Here is a 21,898-nt window from a genome sequence, read left to right as displayed (position 1 = left end):
CACGCCCAGAGCCCACGAGGCCCTGGCACAGAGGCGGCCACCAGGATGTAGTTGTTTAACAAATAACTGGGAGTGTGGCTCTGCCATGGCTTCTTGTCCCTGGCAGTTCTGGGGTTCCCCCCAAATACAAATACATTTTTTGCTCCCTTGTCTGCTTCCATAACACTACATCGGTCTGCAGGAAACAGAAAGCAGGTTCTAGTGGTTCTAGTGTCTCGTCCCCCAGGAGTCCTCATGCCACGGGCAGCTTAGAGGGATGCAGCAGACAGAGTAGTGCAGCCCCGCCCCAGGCTCCTGTCGGCTCCTGGCCGTCCTGGGCTTATATGGCCTTTGTCTCTACCCTCAAGGCCTCCAGATGGCTTCTGTGCCTCCCAGCAGGAAGGGAGACAAGAGCAGAGTGCAAAAGGCAGAGGCCAGCTGCCTTGACCTTATGAAGCTCATCCTGGCATGCATTCCCAGGGCCCCGCCCAGTTCGCTCTCCCTGGCTCGTTAGAGTGGCCGGGGAGAACAGTGGCCGCCCCAGCCAGCAGGGAGCCTGGCTGAGAGCTCCGTGACTGGCCACGTGGCCACCCTGATCCACCTCATGAGGAAGAAGGGAGGGGATGGGTACTGGAGAGGAGCTGCGGTGTGTGTTCTGCTCACTGGGCCTTGTTGCCACCTCTGCACAGGTGCCTGGAGCCCTTGCAGGAGTTGGTGTTGCTGGACAACAGAGGGATAGAAATCCTCTATGGCCAGACGCCAAATGCTGTTTCTTGGTCTCCTTATGAAAACATCCAGAAATTGTGGGGGCTTTCCACATGTGAGCCGCACGTCTTACTCTCTCCAGCACCTAGGTGTCTCCCTGGCACTATGCTGCTTCCTCTGGGCACCCCTCATGCCTCCCCAAGGAATGGGGACCTGGCTGAGCATGACTGGGCCGTGGGAGCAGCCTGAGCTTGGGCTCCCAGGCCTGGCCATGGTGGCTGCAGGCTCTCCTCAGCTCCATGGGCTGTTCCTGATCTGGTTAGTGGGATGAAGGCATCGGGTAGGGTCTGTGTGGGGTGGAGAGGAGGAGCCAGGCTCTGGATCCAGAACCCTCTGCCCTTGCCAGCTCAGCAGCCCATACAGGGGTCTTCCCACTCACAGCTACAGAGGGTTCTCGGGGTTATCGAGAAAAGTCAGCTACCCAGTGCCTGTCAGGGCATCAGGCACATCCTGGGTGCTGCCATCTCACACCCTGCAACGTCCACACCGTGAACTGGGTTGAACAGAATGCAGCCTCAAGAGGCTGGAGAAAATAAACCAAGCACTGACACGGATGACCCTGGGATGTGGGACTATAGACGATCTCCGTTTTTTTCTTCATACTTTTCTCAGTTTCTAAATCTTACTCAGTGAGCATATGTTCGTTTTTTTAAATTAGAGAAAACATGACAGTAGCCCCTTTTTGTGTTTCACAGAGGAGCTAATATTCCTTCTGTACCTGTAGTTCATGCGGGAGATGGCAGGGGCCTGGCACATGACGGTGGAGCAGAAGTTTGGCCTGTTTTCTGCTGAGATAAAGGAAGCAGATCCCCTGGCCGCCTCGGAAGCGAGTCAGCCCAAACCCTGTCCTCCCGAAGTGACCCCCCACTACATCTGGATCGACGTACGTGCCTGTTCCCCCACCAAGGCTCTGGGGTGCTCCACCTGGGGGGGCCAGGACTGGTCTTGGGGTGGGGGTAGCCGAACCCGAGGCCTGCAGGTTTTCAGACGCTGGGACCTCAGGGGCTGACTGTTCCAGCCTCTGGCAAGCCCGGCCAGTCAGCCCAGAGCCCTTCCTCAGCTGTCTCTGCCGGTCCCAGGGTTAGCCCAGCACAGCCCCACCACCACAGTGTCTTCCTCTTCTCACTCAGTTCCTGGTGCAGCGGTTTGAGATCGCCAAGTACTGCAGCTCTGACCAAGTGGAGATCTTCTCCAGCCTGCTGCAGCGCTCCATGTCCCTGAACATCGGCGGGGCCAAGGGGAGCATGAACCGGCATGTGGCGGCCATCGGGCCCCGCTTCAAGTGAGAGCCCTCTTCCTGGGGAGCACAGGGCCCCTGGTGTGTACAGTGTGTTGTGGGGCATCTGTGTGTCACGGTACTTCCGTAGACAGGGAACACATTTCAGTGAGCTGCTCCTGGAAGGGCAGGGAAGAGAGTCCAGAGGGTGAACTTGGCCGCAGGCCAGGCTCCTGCTCTGACTGGGTGCTGGACTCCCTCACAGGCTGCTGACCCTGGGGCTGTCCCTCCTGCATGCTGACGTGGTTCCAAATGCAACCATCCGCAATGTGCTTCGCGAGAAGATCTACTCCACCGCCTTTGACTACTTCAGGTACTCCCTCAAGATGTGCTGTGCAGCGTCCAGGGATGGCCCAGCCCCTGGAAGTGCTCTACTGCCCCAGACCCCCAGGAAGTCACTCACAGGAGTACACAGTTGCCCAGTTGTGCTCACCAACCTCCTCCTTCAGTAGCCCTGGCTCCCTGGTTTTAAATACCCTCAGCCCTGTGCATGTGTCCCGTGTACTGAGAGTTAGCCTCCCAGCGAGATGTAGGCAAATTTTCCCTCAGTTCTACTGATTTAGGAGATTAAGTGCGTCCATTTGATTTCCCTGTTAATGTGAAGGCTTGTGCAGAAAGAATTGCAAACACCCACTGCCTGGTGCTCTGCACGCATAGACTGTGCTGTTGTATGAGTGCAGCTTCGTTGCCCTGATCTGCCACAAGCGCAGCTTCAGTGGAAAGCTGTAGGGGCTGCTGTGGGCAGTGAGGGAGGAGGGCATAAGAGGGCTCCCGAGCCACCACACCTTCCCATGGGAATGGGCCAGATCATCCTTGCTAATGATGGGCTTTGGGCTGACTCTTTGTCATTAAGAAACTGTGTACATCACCTCTCACTGCTTTGTGTGACTGGCCTCTAGTCCCCGACTCCAGACACTCAGCCCTTGTCCTCTTATGATTGTTTGAAGCTGTCCCCCAAAGTTCCCTACTCAAGGAGAGAAGCGGCTGCGTGAAGACATAAGCATCATGATTAAATTTTGGACCGCCATGTTCTCAGATAAGAAGTACCTGACCGCCAGCCAGCTTGTTCCCCCAGGTAACCCTCAGCAGTGCAGCCGCTCATGGTGGAGGCAGGCAGGACAGGGGTGCAACGTGGGCAGCCCTGAGGGTCCCAGAGGTAGGGACGGAGCAGTTAGAGCCCCCTGAGCCCTGGCCTTGGCTGTGTTGCATGGTCATTGGAGGCCCAAGGCCCCTGAGCAGACTCCACTCTCTGCACTTTCCTGCGCTGGCACCAGCTGCATTCACACACCCCTCTGAGCAGTCGGCTGCGTTCACATACCCCTCTGGGCAGCTGACGGCCCAGGATTGGGCTGAGGCTAGTGCACCCACATGACTGGGGTGTGGTCTGTTGTCGTCTGGTAGGAGGCAGTCAAATGGACAGGTGATTTCAATATGGGGGGACTGTGGGAGCACTCCTTGGGATAGACACTTGGCCCCTCCAGAGTGGGGAGTCAGAGATGGTTTTCTGGAAGAGATGACAGTTGATCTCAGTCTGAAAGGCTGCACAGGCATGCAGGGTGGACGGGGCACAGTATTCCAGGGAAGGGAATGCTTAAGGGAAACATGCCACACAAACAAGCAGCAAACAGCTCCAAGGAGGCCATGCCCTTGTTCTCTCAGTACCTAGCTGATTACTAAGCACAGACTGAGAGACAAGAGAGAGGGTTTTCTTTTTTCTTTTTTTTTTTTTGAGAGACAGAGTCTTACTCTGTCGCCCAGGCTGGAGTGCAGTAGCGCGATCTCGGCTCACTGCAACCTCTGCCTCCTGGGTTCAAGCGATTCTTCTGCTTCAGCCTCCTGAGTAGCTGGAACTACGGGTGCGCACCACCATGCCTGGCTAATTTTTTTATTTTTTAGTAGAGACGATGTTTCACCATATTGGCCAGGCTGGTCTCAAACTCCTGACCTCATGATCCACCCACCTCAGCCTCCCAAAGTGCTGGGATTACAGGTGTGAGCCACCGTGCCTGGCCAATAGGGTTTTCTTTAGCATACCCACAGCTGACAACCTGACTAGCAGGAAAAGGAAGGAAAGAAGCAGATGCAGTGATCTTCTAAGGCAGCTGTCTGGCTCCACTTAGAAGAGGGCAAACAGTCCTTACAGTCTGCCCCCACAGGCCCTCAACTTATCACCGTACTAAAGAACTGTACATTACCGGTGATCAGGTAATTGCCATCCTTTATCAAGAAAATTATACTTGTTTTATTCTATTTTCTACTTTTTTTAGAAATGGAGTCTTATTCTGTCACCCGGGCTGGAATGCAATAGTGTAATCATAGCTCACTGCAGCCTCAGACTCCTGGGTGCAAGTGATTCTCCCACCTCAGCTTCACAAGCAGCTAGGACTACAGATACACGCCAGCTCCCCCAGCTAATTTTTATTATTGTTGTTGTTGTTCAGATAGGAGTCTTGCCTTGTTGTCCAGACTGGTCTCGATCTCCTGGCCTCTAGCGATCCACCTGCCTTAGCCTCCCAAAGTGCTGGGATTACAGACATGAGCCACTGTGCCCAGCCTATAATATTTTAAAGGATAGAAGAAGGCCAGGCACGGTGGCTCACGCCTGTAATCCCAGCACTTTGGGAGGCCAAGGCAGGTGAATCACCTGAGGTCAGGAGTTTGAGACCAGCCTGGCCAATATGGTGAAACCCCATCTCTACTAAAAATACAAAAATTAGCCAGGCCTGGTGGTGGGCGCTTGTAGTCCCAGCTACTCGGGAGGCTGAGGCAGGAGAATAGCTTGAACCCAGGAGGTAGAGGTAGCAGTGAGCCGAGATTACGCCATTGCACTACAACAAAGCAAGACTCCCTCTCAAAAATGAAAAATAGACCGGGCACGGTGGCTCATGCCTGTAATCCCACACTTTGGGAGGCTGAAGCGGGTGGATCACCTGAGGTCAGGAGTTCAAGACCAGCTGGCCAACTTGGCGAAACCACGTCTCTATTAAAGATACAAAAATTGGCTGGGTGTGGTGGCAGGCACCTGTAATCCCAGCTACTCGAGAGACTGAGGCAGGAGAATCGCTTAAACCCAGGAGGCAGAGGTTGCAGGGAGCTGAGATTGTGTCTTGCACTCCACCCTGGGTGACAGGAGCAAAACTCTATCTCAAAAATTAATTAATTAACTAATTAAATAAAAAGTATTTGAAAAGGATAGAAGAAATACAATTAAAATGTTTAAACATTCCATCTAGAATAGTTAAAGAATTACTCACGCTTTTGGAAAACTCACCATCCATACAGATTTGTTCCTGCAGTCGATTCCAGGACTCCTGCCCACTGTACCACTGATTGCCTTATCTCTGGTGAATCTTAGTTTACTTTTTGTGATACCTTTTCTTGAGCCACCTCACTGTAGAATCAACAATATGTTTGCCCTCAGATAATCAGGACACCCGGAGCAACCTGGACATAACTGTTGGCTCTCGGCAACAAGCCACCCAAGGCTGGATCAATACCTACCCCCTGTCCAGTGGCATGTCCACCATCTCCAAGAAGTCAGGTCAGTGGGAGGCATGCTCCTGGGGCCATCACATACAAGTTACCATTCTGGTTGCGAGCTACTTGATGGATACTTGCTCAGACAACAGAACAGAGCACTGCAAGCTTCCTCTAGGTTTAGAAACTCAGGGCAGGCAGGTGGCATCTGAGGACTACACCTGTGCTTTGTCTTTCCTCCTAGGCATGTCTAAGAAAACCAACCGGGGCTCCCAGCTACACAAATACTACATGAAGCGAAGGACGCTGCTGCTGTCCCTGCTGGTGAGGCCCACAGGTGCAGCTGTGCCTGCTGCCCACCACCTGCCCGTACAACACCTGGTGGCCGGGGCAGTGTGTGGTCACTCACAGAAGGCTTGCATGTCAGGCCTTATATTTTATCTTGCCAGGCCACTGAGATCGAGCGGCTCATCACATGGTACAACCCACTGTCAGCCCCAGAACTGGAGCTAGACCAGGCCGGAGAGAACAGCGTGGCCAACTGGAGATCTAAGTACATCAGCCTGAGTGAGAAGCAGTGGAAGGACAACGTGAACCTGGCCTGGAGCATCTCTCCCTACCTGGCTGTGCAGCTGCCTGCCAGGTGGGCCCCCAGGCACCACGGCCTGACACAGGCCTCACCAGAGGCCCAGTATAGGGCGCCTGCCAGCTGGGTCATGAATGCTGGGGAGCACTCTGCAGCCCCTCTCAAGGACAGTCAGGAAGTAGTCTAGCAGGCTACTTTGATCCTCGAGTGCCAGGACACTCCCCCAGCTCTTCTGTGCAGAAATAACCCAGCAACCCTTGTGATCTTTTCCGACGCCTGCCTGGGGTGCTGCTGCACCTGGAGCCTAGGGAGGTAGCAGCAGGGTGAATTCAGAGCCAAGATCTGATTCATGCTGGATAGGAAGCATGTGGAAGCTGTCACTCCTGACAGGCGGCTGCCGGAACCGCCTTGGGGAGGGTTTGGGTTTGTTCCTGGATGTTACCTTTCAGTGGCAGAGTACTCGGAGGAGGCACATGCTGCAGACAGCAGCCACATTCCTGTGAACTGCCTGTGGCAGCTCTTACGGGGACAGAACCTCAGACCGATGGTGGCTGAGAGGGACTGCAGAGTCCCTGTTTAGAATCCCACCAGATGGGGCCGGGCACAGTGGCTCAAGCCTGTAATCCCAGCACTTTGGGAGGCTGAGGCAGGTGGATCACGAGGTCAGGAGATGAAGACCATCCTGGCTAACACGGTGAAACCCCGTCTCTACTAAAAATACAAAACAAATTAGCCAGGCGCGGTGGCGGTCACCTGTAGTCCCAGCTACTCCAGAGGCAGAGGCAGAGGCAGGAGAATGGTGTGAACCCAGGAGGTGGAGCTTGCAGTGAGCTGAGATCGCGCCACTGCACTCCAGCCTGGGTAACAGAGCGAGACTCTGTCTCAAAAAAAAAAAAGAGAGAATTCCACCAGATGGTCCACAGCCTCCCATGAATGTATCCAGGGTGGGTGATTCTCTGTTGTGAGCCCAGACCTGCCAATGTACTGCATCCTCCCTCCAGCCCTACTTTGATCCCCTGGAGTAGGATCGCAGAGCAGCTCTGCATTGCCTCAAAGCACAGTGCTCGTGGGGCATCTGCCTTGCATTAGCCCGAGGTGGGAACACCTGGAAACTAGTAGCTGCCCCTTCATGGGCCAGGTGCCTTGTGGCCCCTGGACTGTGGACTGAGACACTGACTCGCTGGATGGGTAGCTGTGGAGAGTCAGGGGAAGATATGGTAGGAAAAGGAATAAGAGGCAGGAGTTTTAGGACAGGGATGGTGAAAGGAAGCCTTTTGAACAGTAAGTGTAGGAAAATTCGTGTTTCTTTAAGAAAGTTCCAGCATTTCATCACAGCGGATAATAATGCTTTAAAAAAAAAAAAAAAAAAAAAAAAAAAAAAAAAAAACACTGGCCGGGCGCGGTGGCTCACGCTTGTAATCCCAGCACTTTGGGAGGCCGAGGTGGGTGGATCACAAGGTCAGGAGATCGAGACCATCCTGACTAACACGGTGAAACCCCGTCTCTACTAAAAATACAAAAAATTAGCCGGGCACGGTGGCGGGCGCCTGTGGTCCCAGTTACTCGGGAGGCTGAGGCGGGAGAATGGTGTGAACCTGGGAGGCAGAGCTTGCAGTGAGCCGAGATTGCGCCACTGCACTCCAGCCTGGGCGACAGAGCGAGACTCCATCTCAAAAAAAACACTAATGTTCAGACCTACTAGTTAGTGGCATAATAGAACATTTAGCCGTCACCTGGCTAACCATTTTTTTATTTGAACTTTTTTAAAAATTTCTGTGCAAATGTAGTAGATGTCTGTATTTATGAGGTGCATGGGATGTTTTCATGCAGGCACGCAATGTGAAATAAGCACATCTCGGAGAACGGGGTATCCATCCCCTCAAGCATTTATCCTTGGAGTTACAAACAATCCAGTTACACTCCTTTTTATTTTTTTGAGACGGAGTCTCGCTGTGTCGCCCAGGCTGGAGTGCAGTGGTGTGATCTCAGCTCACTGCAAGCTCCGCCTCCCGGGTTCACACCATTCTCCTGCCTCAGCCCGAGTAGCTGAGACTATAGGCGCCCTCCACCACACCCGGCTAATTTTTTGTATTTTTAGTAGAGGTGGGGTTTCACTGTGTTAGCCAGGATGGTCTCGATCTCCTGACCTTGTGATTCGCCCGCCTCGGACTCCCAAAGTGCTGGGATTACAGCCATGAGCCACGGCACCTGGCCTACACTCTTTTAAAGTTATTTTTCAATGTACAGTTATTATTGGCTGTAGTCTTCCAGTTGTGCTATCAAATAGCAGGTCTTCATTCTTTCTATTTGTTTGTACCCAAGCCGTCACTTGGTATTGATATGAATCCCTCCAGTTCAGCGTTTCCCTCTGGCTTCCCTCCCTCCAGTGTGTGGGAGAGTGCGGGTTCCCTGGCGAGGCAGCACCACCCATACCCTCTGTGCCCTGTAGGTTTAAGAACACAGAAGCCATCGGGAACGAAGTGACCCGTCTCGTTCGGTTGGACCCAGGAGCCGTTAGTGACGTGCCTGAAGCAATCAAGGTAGTGTAGCCCATGTGCCAGGGCCTGAGTTCAAACTGCACAAAACAGCACTGAAATTAGAAATGAGACAAAACCAGAAATGAGACAAAAATGCCTGAAACTGGAAATGAGACAAAAATAGCCACGTGGCAACTTCAGTACTATTCATGATTTTTCTGATTTCCTGTGTTGTCTATTCCTTGTCTGTAGCATTTATTTGTTTACAGTAGAAAAAAATGTAATGCACTTCACCCTAATTGCAGTTACGCTGTTTTCCATAACACATCAGAAGCATCTTCCACATGGTTACAGATGCTTAGAAACATCACTTCTCATGACCATCCTTGTGGTGTGGCTAGTGGGTCAGGTATCTCGAGAGGTCCCGGGACTGCCCAAGCCACAGCATCTCCCTGCCGCCTCTGCAGTTCCTGGTCACCTGGCATACCATCGACGCCGACGCTCCGGAGCTCAGCCATGTGCTGTGCTGGGCACCCACGGACCCACCCACAGGCCTCTCCTACTTCTCCAGCATGTACCCGCCGCACCCTCTCACAGCGCAGTACGGGGTGAAAGTCCTGCGGTCCTTCCCTCCGGTGAGCCCAGGACCCTGCTGAGCTGGCCTCTGGTGGGACTGTTGGTTGGGGTCTTACCTGGAGAGAGGCACAGGCCCCACCACTGGCCATGAGGTTGCCCCATTACGTACTGTTCCTTTCCCTGTTTTTGTTCAAGTAGTTGTAGAAGATGGATTTAGTTCTAATTCACACGTGTTCTCTAGTTACATTTGTTTTTTAACCTGAGTGAGGTGTTTGAGTTAAAGACACACAGTTGAGTTTGATTATGAGGTGGCACGGCAGCTGTACACAACCCACATGGCAGTGCAGTTTTGTCTTGGAACCCCACAGTGACCTCGCCCATGGAGGGTCCCTCACTCCTTATGGGAGCCCAGGGAGCCCACGAGATAGCTATGATGATGGTGGAGAAAGGCCTCTGGAATATTCTAGAGTCTGACCCACAGCAGACCTTTTCCCTGAGGCAGGCTCCCCAGTGAGGAGCGTGAGGCCCTCCCACCCACTGTAGAGCAGGAACCTTGCTCCTTTTACCTGTTTCCTCCATTCCTGTGTTCTGAGCCATCAGTCATTTTGCCCACCATCCTCTGGGCTTTCCCCAGTTCTCAGCCCTGCTGTGGGCAGAGCAGAAGCAGAGGCAGGACCTGGGCCATAGGGTTGGGTGGCTCTGCTCTCAGAAGTCATGGCCAACTCTGCTCCTCCTCCACAGGACGCCATCCTCTTCTACATCCCCCAGATCGTGCAGGCCCTCAGGTACGACAAGGTAAGCTTGCACCTGCATGGCCGTCCTCTTCACTTGCAGAGTGTGCTCTACACCCAGCCTGTGCGCGGTCTATCCCCGGCCCTCACAGGCTCCTCAGAGCCTCCCCAGGGACAGGGCTCCCCAGCAGTCCCCTTGCTCCCCCTACCTGAGCCTCTGTGATTGTCCTTTGATACCCAGTGCCGTGCCAGGGGAAGCCATGTTCACCCACTGCCTCACCCTGAGGCCCAAGCATGCTCTGCGGAGTGAGCCGGTTCTGGGGCTGTTGCCAGCCTGGCCAGGCTTCCCTGTTGTTGGTGGGGTCACCTCAAATCCCTGAATCCTGCTCTCTTCAGCCGGAAGTGGTGAGGAAGATTAACGAGGTGACGTATGCATTAGTCTACCAGGGCTGCGTAGTGAAACACCACAGACTTGGCAGCTTAAATGACAGAAATGTCTATTCTCAGCATTGTGGAGGCCAAAAAGAAAACAAACAAACAAACAAACTATGAATTCTGGAGGCCAGAAGTCCGAGGTCAAGGTGTGAGCAGGGTTGCTTCCTTCTGAGGCCTGTCTCCCTGGCTTTTTTTTTTTTTTTTTAAGAGACAGGGTCTCGCTGTGTCACTCAGACTAGAGTGCAGTGGCATGATCTCAGCTCACTGCAGCTTCAACCTCCCGGGCTCTAGCCATCCTCCCACCTCAGCACCTCACCTGCTACCCCTCCCAAGTAACTGGGATGTCAGGTGTGCGCCACCATACCCAGCTAATTTTTGTATTTTTTGTAGAGATGGAGTTTCGCTGTTTTCCCAGGCTGGTCTCAAACTCCTGAGCTCAGGCAATCTGCCCACCTCCACCTCCAAAAGTGTCTGAGCCACCATTATAGGTCTGAGCCACCATGCCCATCTCCCTGGCTTATTGATAGCCGTCTTCTCTCTGAATCCTTACAGGGTCATCCTTTTGTGTGTCTGTGTCCTAATCTCCCCTTATAAGAACACCCATCATACTAGATTAGGACCCACCCTGTTGACCTCATGTTACCTTAATCACCTCTATAAAGTACCTATCTCCAAATACAGTACCATTCTGAGCTCTTATAACATATGAATTTGAAGGGACACAATTCAGCCCATAACAGTGTCTGTGGACATAAAGTACTCAGCACAGGTCGTGGCACAGAAAATATCCATGAGAGTGACCACAGCCAGGAGCCTGAGCCTCCTGTGCCCTAGTGCCAGCCCGCCCACTGCACTCTGTGTCTGAGTGCAACTTGTCTGCCCTCTTCCCCAACCCCAGAACTGGCCTTGTTTCCCTGACTGAATTGGGCAGCAGACTCCATGTGTCCTGGCTGAGCCCTCACCACTGTGGCCCACCTGTGGGCTGGCTGAGTGCCATGACTGGGTGTCCCAGGGGCTAGCCCTAGAGTCTATAGACCAAAGTGCTTCTAGAACAGCAGCCAGCCTCTGTTGAAAGACTGAGTCCTGTGAAATCATTCGCTGCCCTCACTAGGTGGTGCCATGCTCTCTGCACCTCTGAGCGGTGATATGTGTGGAGCCACACTCACCAAGCTGGAGCCTTCACACTGGTGGCAACTTACAGGATTGTCATGAGGCACCTTCTCTTCAGGGACCTGTTTCCTTCCCCCTGGCTCCCTTCCCACATTATTTTCCCTTGACTGCTTGGCTTTCTGCTTCCATACAGGCCTAGCATAAGCCAGTGCCCAGGGCCTCCATGTGAACTCTTGGTGGTGGCTACCAGAGAAAGGCTGCCTGAAACAATTCTTCTGTGTGTGGTTGTACCAACTCAGGACTCAGCGAGTTTCCCTGGTTTCTTTCTTGCTATCCGTTTTTAGGGAATTTTTTTTTTTTTGAGACAGTCTCGCTCTGTTGCCCAGGTTGGAGTGCAGTGGCACTCTCGGCTCATTGCAGCCTCTGCCTTCCAGATTCAAGCAGTTCTCCTGCCTTAGCCTCCCAAGTAGCTGGGATTGAAGGTGCATGCCACCATGCCTGGCTTATTTTTTGTATTTTTAGTAGAGATGGCGTTTCACCATGTTGGCCATGCTGGTCTCAAACTCCTGACCTCAGGTAATTCACCCGCCGTGGCCTCCTATAGTGCTGGGATTACAGGCATGAGCCACTACACTCAGCCGGTATATATATATGTATATATTTTTTTTAGACAGAGTTTCACTCTTGTTGCCCAGGCTGGAGTGCAATGGCGTGATCTCAGCTCACTGTAACCTCCACCTCCTGGGTTCAAGCAATTCTCCCACCTCAGCCTCCCAAGTAGCTGGGATTACAGGCATGTGCCACCACACCCGGTTAATTTTTTTAATTAATAGGCACGGTGGCTCACTCCTGTAATCCCAGCACTTTAGGAGGCTGAGGCGGGTGGATCATGAGGTCAGGAGATCGAGACCATCCTAGCTAACAGGGTGAAACCCCGTCTCTACTAAAAATAGAAAATATTAGCTGGGCATGATGGTGAGTGCCTGTAGTCCTAGCTATCAAAGAAGGCTAAGGCAGGAGAATGGCATGAACCTGGGAGGTGGAGCTTGCAGTAAGCCAAGATTGCGCCACTGCTCTCCAGCCTGGGCTACAGAGTGACACTCGGTCTCAAAATAGTAATAATTGTTATTATTTATTTATTTATTGAGACAGAGTCTGTTGCCTAGTCTGGAGTGCAATGGCACAATCTCGGCTCACTGCAACCCCCACCTCCCAGGTTCAAGTGATTTTTCTGCCCTAGCCTCCCAAGTAGCTGGGATTACAGGCGTGCATTACCACACCTGGCTAATTTTTGTATTTTTATTAGAGACAGGGTTTCACCATGTTTGCCAGGCTGGTCTTGAACTCCTAACCTCAGGTGATCCACCTGCCTTGGCCTTCCAAAGTGCTGGGATTACGGGCATGAGCCCCCACACCCAGCCTGTTTTCTGTATTTAGTAGACATGAGGTTTTACCATGTTGGTCAGGCTGGTCTCAAACTCCTGACCTCAGGTGATCCACCTACCTCGGCCTCCCAAAGTGCTGGGATTACAGGTGTGCGCCACCATGCCTGGCCTGGAGGTTTTTTTAAGTTTAAAAAAATTTATATCACTTGTGGCAATACAAATGTATATACATATTTGTTTATACTTTTTTTGAAAAAGAGCAGTAGGCCAGGCGCCGTGGCTCACGCCTGTAATCCCAGCACTTTGGGAGGCCGAGGCGGGAGGATCACGAGGTCAGGATATGGAGACCATCCTGGCTAACGTGGTGAAACCCCATCTCTACTAAAAATACAAAAAAAAAAAATTAGCCGGGTGTGGTGGCAGGCGCCTGTAGTCCCAGCTGCTCGGGAGACTGAGGCAGGAGAATGGCGTGAACCCAGGAGGCAGAGCTTGCAGCGACCTGAGATGCGCCACTGCACTCTAGCCTGGGCAACAGAGAGAGACTCCATCTCACAAAAAAAAAAAAAAAACTCCGTCTCAAAAAAAAAACAAAAACAAACAAAAAAAAGGGAACAGTAAATCAAAAGTTAATAAAAATGGCCAAAGAGGGAGAGATCAGGATGGAAGTAACAGATATGTACCCTATTTAATAATTTTGACTTTGGAACTCTGTCATTGTTTACATAATCATAAAACAAACATATTTAAAAAGCACTACACATTGAACATTCATAGTTTATCTTTAGATCTATTTTCTGGGTTAGAATTGGGAAACCCAAAGCGAGGACTTCTGCCTCTGTGGTAAGACCACCTCCCCTCACCCAGATCACAAATGTCCATCCAAGGGATACTTCACCAGATCAGTGTCCATAGACTCTAGGAGGCTACCCAGAAAGGCCAGCTCACCTTTTTAAACCTAGGGCATGGAATTAAAACTGGAGTTTTGAAACTTACGGCTCTAGGAACAAACAAAAACAAATTTTTAATTAAAAAGAAAAACTGGACCGGGCGCGGTGGCTCACGCCTGTAATCCCAGCACTTTGGGAGGCCAAGGCGGGCAGATCATGAGGTCAGGAGTTCGAGACCATCCTGGCGAACATGGTGAAACCCCGTCTCTACTAAAAAAACAAAAAAATTAGCCGGGCGTGGTGGCGGGCGCCTGTAGCCCCAGCTACTGGGGAGGCTGAGGCAGGAGAATGGCGTGAACCCGGGAGGTGGAGCTTGCAGTGAGCTAAGATCGTGCCACTGCACTCCAGGGCGACAGAACGAGACTCCGTCTCAAAAAAAGAAAGAAAAACTGGAGTTACTACTGTGAGTGGCGGAAAATGACCAAGAAGGAAGAGGAGGAGAGATCCTTAGGTTGGTGACCATAGATGTGTATATTAGTCCATTTTCACACTGCTATAAAGAACTTCCTGGCCGAGTGCAGTGGCTCACGCCTGTAATTCCCGCACTTTGGGAGGCCAAGGTGGGTGATCACTTGAAGTGAGGAGTTCAAGACCAGCCTGACCAACATGGCGAAGCCCTGTCTCTACTAAAAATACAAAAATTAGCCAGACATGGTGGCGTGCGTATGTAATCCCAGCTACTCAGGAGGCTGAGGCAGGAGAATCGCTTGAACCTGGGAGATAGAGGTTGCAGTGAGCTGAGATGGCGCCACTGCACTCCAGCCTGGGTGACAGAGTGAGACTATGTCTCAATAAAAAGAACTTCCCGGCCGGCCGCGGTGGCTCAAGCCTGTAATCCCAGCACTTTGGGAGGCTGAGACGGGCGGATCACGAGGTCAGGAGATCGAGACCATCCTGGCTAATACGGTGAAACCCTGTCTCTACTTAAAAATACAAAAAACTAGCCGGGCGACGAGGCGGGCGCCTGTAGTCCCAGCTACTCGGGGGGCTGAGGCAGGAGAATGGCGTAAACCCGGGAGGCGGAGCTTGCAGTGAGCTGAGATCCGGCCACTGCACTCCAGCCTGGGCGACAGAGCGAGACTCCGTCTCAAAAAAAAAAAAAAAAAAAAAAAAAGAACTTCCCGAGACTGGTTTATTTATAAAGAAAGGAGGCTTAATTGACTCACAGTTCCACATGGCTAGGGAGGCCTCAGGAAACAGAATCATGGTAGAAAGGGAAGAGGTCCATCTTACCTGGCAGCAAGCAAAAGAAAGTGTGTATGTAGGAGGAACTGTCAAACATTTATAAGACCATCAGATCTTCTGAGAACTCACTCACTGTCATGAGATCAGCATGGGGGAACCGCCCCCCTGATCCAATCACCTCCCACCAGGTCTCTTCCTCAACACCTGAGGATTACAATTCAAGATGAGATTTGGGTGGGGACACAAAGCCTAATCATATCAATGTGTCAACTTGTGAAGGAGGTGTATCTGCATGTTTCTGGAACCTGTCTGTCACTTTGGAACATTGTTCTAAACAACCAGCTGACAAGTGAGTTTTTAGTACCCAGCCTGCTTTTTCTCGTACTTGACAACCCCAGAAATTGGTTTGAGAGTTGTGCTTCTCAAACCCATGGGAAGACACAGAGGAGACAAAGGTTGACTGAAGCCCGTTTTGCACCCATGCCCCTCAGGTCCCAGCCACCAGCTGGCTGGAACTTGACCTGGCCACTGGCTGGACTCACCACCAATCCTGGAGAGCTTGGCCACACCACTAGAACCACTGGGCCTCACTCTTGCCTGGCCTCCCAAATGCCGGGAGTCAGCAGCTACTGACAAGGCCTTCCTCGTGGAGAGGGCCCTCCGAGCCTGGCTGACAGGGACCTTGCTCTCCTGCAGATGGGCTATGTGCGGGAGTATATTCTGTGGGCAGCATCTAAATCCCAGCTTCTGGCGCACCAGTTCATCTGGAACATGAAGACTAACATTTATCTGGACGAAGAAGGCCACCAGAAAGACCGTGAGTATTTTGTCCTCCAATGGGCATCACTTCTGTCTTGAGTGCACTGCCAAGCACCTTCTACAGCCCACAGGCCTCTCCCCAACCTGCACTGCCACAGCTCACCGACCCCTCCACTCCTACCCTTTGCTAGGGCACTTCTCACCTTTCAGCACACATGGGAGCAGGACCCTTCCTTCATGTCGCCTTTGCTAACCTTCTGTCCAATGCCAGCCTGCACTCCCAAGTGCGAGTGAGACCCTTCTGCTCCAATGGCTGCTTCTGCAGAGTCTCCATGATCAACACAACTGTGACTGTGTGAGGAAGGGGCCACCAGCCCAGGGCAGCGGTTCCCAAATAGCACACCCTCGGGACCCTTGCACTATCAGAAATGAGTATTGAGGTCCTCAAAGAGCACTGGTTCATGTGAGCATTAGCTGTCAGTGTTAACGAGGATTAGAAATTAACACAGAAAGGCCGGGCGCGGTGGCTCAAGCCTGTAATCCCAGCACTTTGGGAGGCCGAGACGGGCGGATCACGAGGTCAGGAGATCGAGACCATCCTGGCTAACACGGTGAAACCCCCGTCTCTACTGAAAAATACAAAAAACTAGCCGGGCGAGGTGGCGGGCGCCTGTAGTCCCAGCTACTCAGAGGCTGAGGCAGGAGAATGGCATAAACCCGGGAGGCAGAGCTTGCAGTGAGCTGAGAACCGGCCACTGCACTCCAGCCCGGGCGACAGAGCAAGACTCCGTCTCAAAAAAAAAATTAACACAGAATTTCAGAAAATGTAAGCTCATTCATTACATGTTAACATAAATAACATCTTTTTGGGAAAATAACTTTTCCCCAAAAAACTCAAAAATGAGCCAAAAGAGTGGCATTGCCTTGTAGGAGATGGCTGGATTCTCATTTTCATTCCACTTCTGCAGTTGATCTACTGCAGCGTTGTTTCAGTTGAAGTGAATGTACTTGAAAAAGGAAGTTGTATGTTAGTAATCTTTCAGGTCATTGTGGAGATCCTTTTTGATACTGCACCACACTTGACAAGTGGTAGTTTTTGTTTTCTTTTTTTAGAGGCAGGCTCCCTCTCCCAGGCAGGAGTGCACTGGTGTAATCACGGCTCACTGCAGCCTTAACCACCGGGACTTAAGCGATCCTCCTGCCTCATCCTCCCAAGTAGCTGAGACTATAGGTGCATGCCACCACGACTGGCTAATTTTTAATTTTTTGTAGCTCAGCCAATTGCAGGTTGGGCACAGTGGCTCATGCTTGTAATCCCAACACTTTGGGGATCCCAACACTTTTGGGCCAAGGCAGGAGGATCGCCAAAAAAAAAAGGTTAATTGCAGTGTGGCATCTTAAATTTGGCAGTAAACTTCTCATGCTGTGTTTTGTTCAAGTCCATTGGTCTGCCTCGCACCTGGACCCATGAAAGCTTTTATGACATCAAACAGTGGGCATTTATAAAATATAAGCCAGTGAGTTATGCATATCTTTCAAAGGTTGATGTATTTCTTTATACAATGTGGAAAAATCATTTGTTCACATGCTGCCACTCTTATCAGAAAGGGTTTTTAAGGGAAGCTGTTGAGCTCACAGTGGCAGGTCCAAGTTTTCCAAAAAATGTTTCAGTTCCTTTGAGTGGAAGATTCGTTTTTTGTTCATTTTCAGGAAAACACCTGCCACATCCCTCAGTCTGAATAACTATATGTTTTCTGTCAGTCATTTTTTCAAGTAAAAACCAAGGTCTGTGAAAAAAGTTAGTCCAGGCTCCAAAATCAGACAAGCTGCAAGTGCTTCTTAGGACAGCGCCTGCCTTAGATGCACATCCCATTTCATCACAAAGGATGCTTTAAAAGCCAGGTGTGGTGATGTGTACCTGTAGTCCCACCTACTAGCTGTAGTCCCAGCAACTCATGTGGCTGAGACAGGAAGATCTCTTGAGCCCAGGAATTTAAATTCAGCCTGGGATTTGAGTAGTGAGAGGCACTATTTAATAGAGCCCCGCCCAGTGTGTGCCTCTGTTTAACAATAACAAAAAAAAAACATGTATTCAGGGTAGAGTTTAATAAAAATTAATTCTCATTGCTTCACCTGTGACATTCATAAATGATACGGGCTTTTTTCTTACTGCATGTGTAGCAGTGAGGATTCCACGCCCACTTGTGCGCTTGGCCCCTGCCTTGAGCTCTGCTTAGGCACCAGCAGCTTTTCCCACCAGCATCAGCTGTGTCAACACAGCAGAAGGGGCGCATGGCAGGTGTTATGGTCTCACCACGCCTGCAGAGCACACAGTGGGCACTGCCAGTCTGGGGGCTGGGAAACAGCGCTGATATTCCTGAGGGGCCTCTTCTGCAGCCACAGAGACTCAGCCTCTGTTTCCTTGGCAGCTGACATCGGCGACCTCCTAGAGCAGTTAGTAGAGGAGATCACAGGCTCCTTGTCGGGCCCAGCGAAGGACTTTTACCAGCGGGAGTTTGATTTCTTTAACAAGATCACCAATGTGTCGGCTATCATCAAGTAAGTGCAGTGCTTCAGAAACCGCCTTCTGGGATGTCTTGTTCCAGTCCCTGCAGCTTAACAGAAATGCCTGGGAAGCTTTAAAAATGCCCATGCCTGGCCCCAACCAGATGAATGAGAGTAGTCTCTAGCAACAGGGCCACTGCTGGTTCTGATGGACAGCCAGAGTGGGTGGGGAAGCACTGCTTGGGGTGAGTCAAGGCTCTTGAAGGCATGGCAGAATGCATGGCCATGCCAGTTTCAGGAAATACAGCTTAGTTTCGTTCCTAAGGTTTGTAGAATTTAGCACATAGCTCCACAATTTGAGGCCACCTTGCCCTCTTCACACTCTGAAGGATCGATCCTCATGGTGTCAGGAACACCAGACTGCCTTTGCAGCTCCTGTCATCGTTTTCCTGGACCTTCCATTCGTGTGGACCTGACACCATCCTTGGATGTTGTTGGCTTTGCCCTGGAGTCATCAATGCTGGGCATGCTAGCCGGGCTGTCTCCAGTGCTTACACTGCTCTGACCTTGGTCAGTTTGAGACCCTTTTCTGGGCTGGGTGCTAAGAAGAGCAAATGCTGGCAGCTTCTAACCCACAAGATAAAGGACCGGATCTAGCGTTTCCTGGGTGGCAGCAGGTGGCAGGCGTTACCCCCACCACCCCCAGCCATACACACCCCTACACAGCAGGGGCAGAGCCTGCCAGAAAACCGCCCCTTGGGGGCTGGTGGGGATTCTCCACGAGGAATGCAAGGCAAGAATCGCTGCCAGTGGTGCCTGGCTGCCCTGGGAGCAGCTAGAGCTGGGAAGAGAGGGACAGAGAGGGTAATCCAGGCAGGAGGGGCCCTGGGCTGTCCCCCAGCAGCCAGTTCCTCCAGGAGACAAAGCAAGCATTTCTTTCCTGTTTCTCAGGCCCTACCCTAAAGGCGACGAGAGAAAGAAGGCTTGTCTGTCGGCCCTGTCTGAAGTGAAGGTGCAGCCGGGTGAGCAGGTGGCTTCTGGAGGCTCGGCTCAACCTCTTCCTGCGGGTGGGCCACGGGGCGTGAAGGCTGCTGCCCTCTCCAGGCACTGCAGGGTGTGGACACAGCAGCTTGGCCAGCCCCACACCTGCTTGGGCCCACGGTGCCTGGTGCCCCAAGACCCCAGCCGCTCCCCAGAATCAGCCCTTAGTGAGCGGGAGCTGCTCGTCCGTGGGTGCCCTTCATCTTCCTTGCTGCCTGCTGTTTTTCTGGAGGCTGACACTGACCTCAGTAGCTGTTACTCTAGAAGAGGGTTCCTGGGCCCCAGCATTACAGGAGCAGGTCACACAGGCGGGGCCAGTGTGGGACAGCTCGTGTGCTGGGACCCATCAGCACCCCCCCGCCTCCCATAGGAAACCGCTCCTGGGTGTCTGTAGCCGTGGCCACGTGGGAATTCAAGCCCAGTGTGGTTAAGGCTGAGCTTTTCAAGAGAAGATGGAAATCCAGACTTCACTGGGCAGCTCTCTCTCCATTTTATTTTTACTTATTTATTTATTTATTTTTGAGATGGAGTCTCGCTCCAGTCTGAGTCTCGCCCAGACTGGAGTGCAGAGTGGTGAGGTCTCGGCTCACTGCAAGCTCCGCCTCCCGGGTTCACGCCATTCTCCTGCCTCAGCCTCCCGAGTAGCGGAGACTACAGGCATGTGCCACCACGCCCAGCTAATTTTTTTGTATTTCTAGAAGAGACGGGGTTTCACCATGTTAAGTCAGGATGGTCTCGATCTCCTGACCTTGTGATCTGCCCGACTCGGCCTCTCAAAGTGCTGGGATTACAGGCATGAGCCACTGCGCCCTGTCTCTCTCTCCATTTCTAACTATTGGCACAAACTTGTCTTCCAAACTCTGGCCAGGACCCTGTACAGAGGTTCACAGCGGCTGGTCTCAGCTGTGGAGTGCCCTGCAGGGCCCCAGTTTAACCATTTCTTCCCAACACATTGTGTTGAGCTCACACGACAGCTCGGCTTCTCAGAGAGGGCAGGACTTGCGTGCAGGGCCTCTGTTCCCGCACCGGGAAGGCCACAACTGCTGGGGAGGGGCAAAAAGAGCTGGAAGCATCGTACTGCAAGGGGCATACACAGAAGTCCCCAGCCCCTGGCTCTAGATTGTGTTGGCTGAGTCTTGCCCCAGAGGTCAGGGAAGCCAGCCGGGCTCTAGCAGGAGAGCACAGAGGGGCCTGAGTGTGAGCCACGGCCTGGAGCAGGCAGAAGGGCGGGTGAGGAAGAGGAGGAGATGGCGTGCCCCCCTCTCCCTGTACCCCACAGCAAGGCCAAGCTTGGCTCCCCTCAAAGCCCACCTCTCAGGGCTCAAGGAGCACATGTTCCCTTTAGGGACTGCCAGTTCCTTGGCCAGAAACGGCCTTTCCTTTGTCCTCTTACTTCACACATTTACTGAGCACTCACTGAGAAAGGGGAACCTGGGCTGGGCGCGGTGGCTCACGCCTGTAATCCTAACACTTTGGGAGGCCAAGGCAGGTGGATCATGAGGTCAGGAGATTGAGACCATCCTGGCTAACACGGTGAAACCCATCTCTACTAATAATACAAAAAACTAGCGGGGCGTGGTGATGGGCACCTGTAGTCCCCGCTACTTGGGAGGCTGAGGCAGGAGAATGGTGTGAACCTGGGAGCTTGCAGTGAGCCAAGATTGCGCCACTGCACTCCAGCCTGGGTGACAGAATGAGACTCTGTCTCAAAAAAACAAAAACAAGAAAAGAAAAGGCATGACATTAGGTATTGTGGCTGTTAAAAAGATGAGTAAGGCATGGACCCTGAGCTGAAGAAGCTTGAACTCACAAAGATACAAAATAAGCATAAAGAAACAATGTTCGGCCGGGCGCGGTGGCTCAAGCCTGTAATCCCAGCACTTTGGGAGGCCGAGACGGGCGGATCACGAGGTCAGGAGATCGAGACCATCCTGGCTAATACGGTGAAACCCTGTCTCTACTTAAAAATACAAAAAACTAGCCGGGCGAGGTGGCGGGCGCCTGTAGTCCCAGCTACTCGGGAGGCTGAGGCAGGAGAATGGCATAAACCCGGGAGGCGGAGCTTGCAGTGAGCTGAGATCCGGCCACTGCACTCCAGCCTGGGTGGCAGAGCAAGACTCCGTCTCAAAAAAAAAAAAAGTACAAAAATTAGCTGGACACGGTGGTGGGCGCCTGTAATCCCAGCTACTCGGAAGGCTGAGGCAGGAGAATCGCTTGAACCCAGGAGGCAGAGGTTGCAGTGAGCCAAGATCATACCACTGCACTCCAGCCTGGGTGACAGAGCAAGACTATCCAAAAAAAAAGGGGGACTCCAAGAATGGAGGGCTGTTCGGAGGGTTGCTCAGGCAGGTGGAGGCAGGACAGGCTTCACACGCACCCCCAGAAGCAGTAGAGCTGCATCCGTGAGGATGGGGCTCAGTGCTCCTCCAGCAAGAGCGTGTCCCGGGAGGTGCAGACTCCTTTGGTCAATGGCTGGAAGAGTCGAAGAGTCAGGGAGGACAGACCCTTAGCGGCCGCAGAATAATAAGTTAGTGGTGCCCTGGACAAGGACCAGAGGCCCCTCCACAGGGGTGGGGTGTGCCTGCAGGGTGGACTCGCACCTAACATCCGTGTTGGAAACTGACACTGGCCTTACCTTGGTGACTCATGCACTCCCTGTGACTG

The 21,898-nt window shown here is 52.3% G+C and overlaps 1 protein-coding gene across 5 annotated transcripts in view; it reads left to right on the top strand.

Annotated features, from left to right (window-relative positions):
• The window catches only part of PI4KA (phosphatidylinositol 4-kinase alpha), a 150,377-nt gene that overhangs the window by 120,173 nt on the left and 8,306 nt on the right, over positions 1–21,898 (top strand). For 4 of the 5 annotated variants that reach the window (XR_004442559.1, XR_004442560.1, XR_004442558.1 and 1 more), the window contains exons 33-45: positions 1,469–1,627; positions 1,875–2,026; positions 2,226–2,333; positions 2,968–3,095; positions 5,442–5,561; positions 5,742–5,821; positions 5,947–6,140; positions 8,533–8,623; positions 9,028–9,195; positions 9,878–9,931; positions 15,626–15,746; positions 18,118–18,247; positions 19,145–19,215. Coding sequence is in view for 1 of the 5 variants with exons in the window: in XM_033234040.1 (XP_033089931.1) it covers positions 1,469–1,627; positions 1,875–2,026; positions 2,226–2,333; positions 2,968–3,095; positions 5,442–5,561; positions 5,742–5,821; positions 5,947–6,140; positions 8,533–8,623; positions 9,028–9,195; positions 9,878–9,931; positions 15,626–15,746; positions 18,118–18,247; positions 19,145–19,215 (1,576 nt within the window). In the remaining 4 variants the exon portion in view is untranslated. Of the gene's footprint in view, positions 1–1,468; positions 1,628–1,874; positions 2,027–2,225; positions 2,334–2,967; positions 3,096–5,441; positions 5,562–5,741; positions 5,822–5,946; positions 6,141–8,532; positions 8,624–9,027; positions 9,196–9,877; positions 9,932–15,117; positions 15,279–15,625; positions 15,747–18,117; positions 18,248–19,144; positions 19,216–21,898 lie in introns of those variants that run through there. The other variant, XR_004442561.1, reaches the window with a different exon arrangement.

Source organism: Trachypithecus francoisi, unplaced genomic scaffold, assembly GCF_009764315.1.
Source record: "Trachypithecus francoisi isolate TF-2019V2 unplaced genomic scaffold, Tfra_2.0 Lachesis_group14, whole genome shotgun sequence".
In the NCBI taxonomy this organism is placed as follows: Eukaryota; Metazoa; Chordata; class Mammalia; order Primates; family Cercopithecidae; genus Trachypithecus; species Trachypithecus francoisi.
This window is presented reverse-complemented; position numbering and strand designations above follow the sequence as displayed.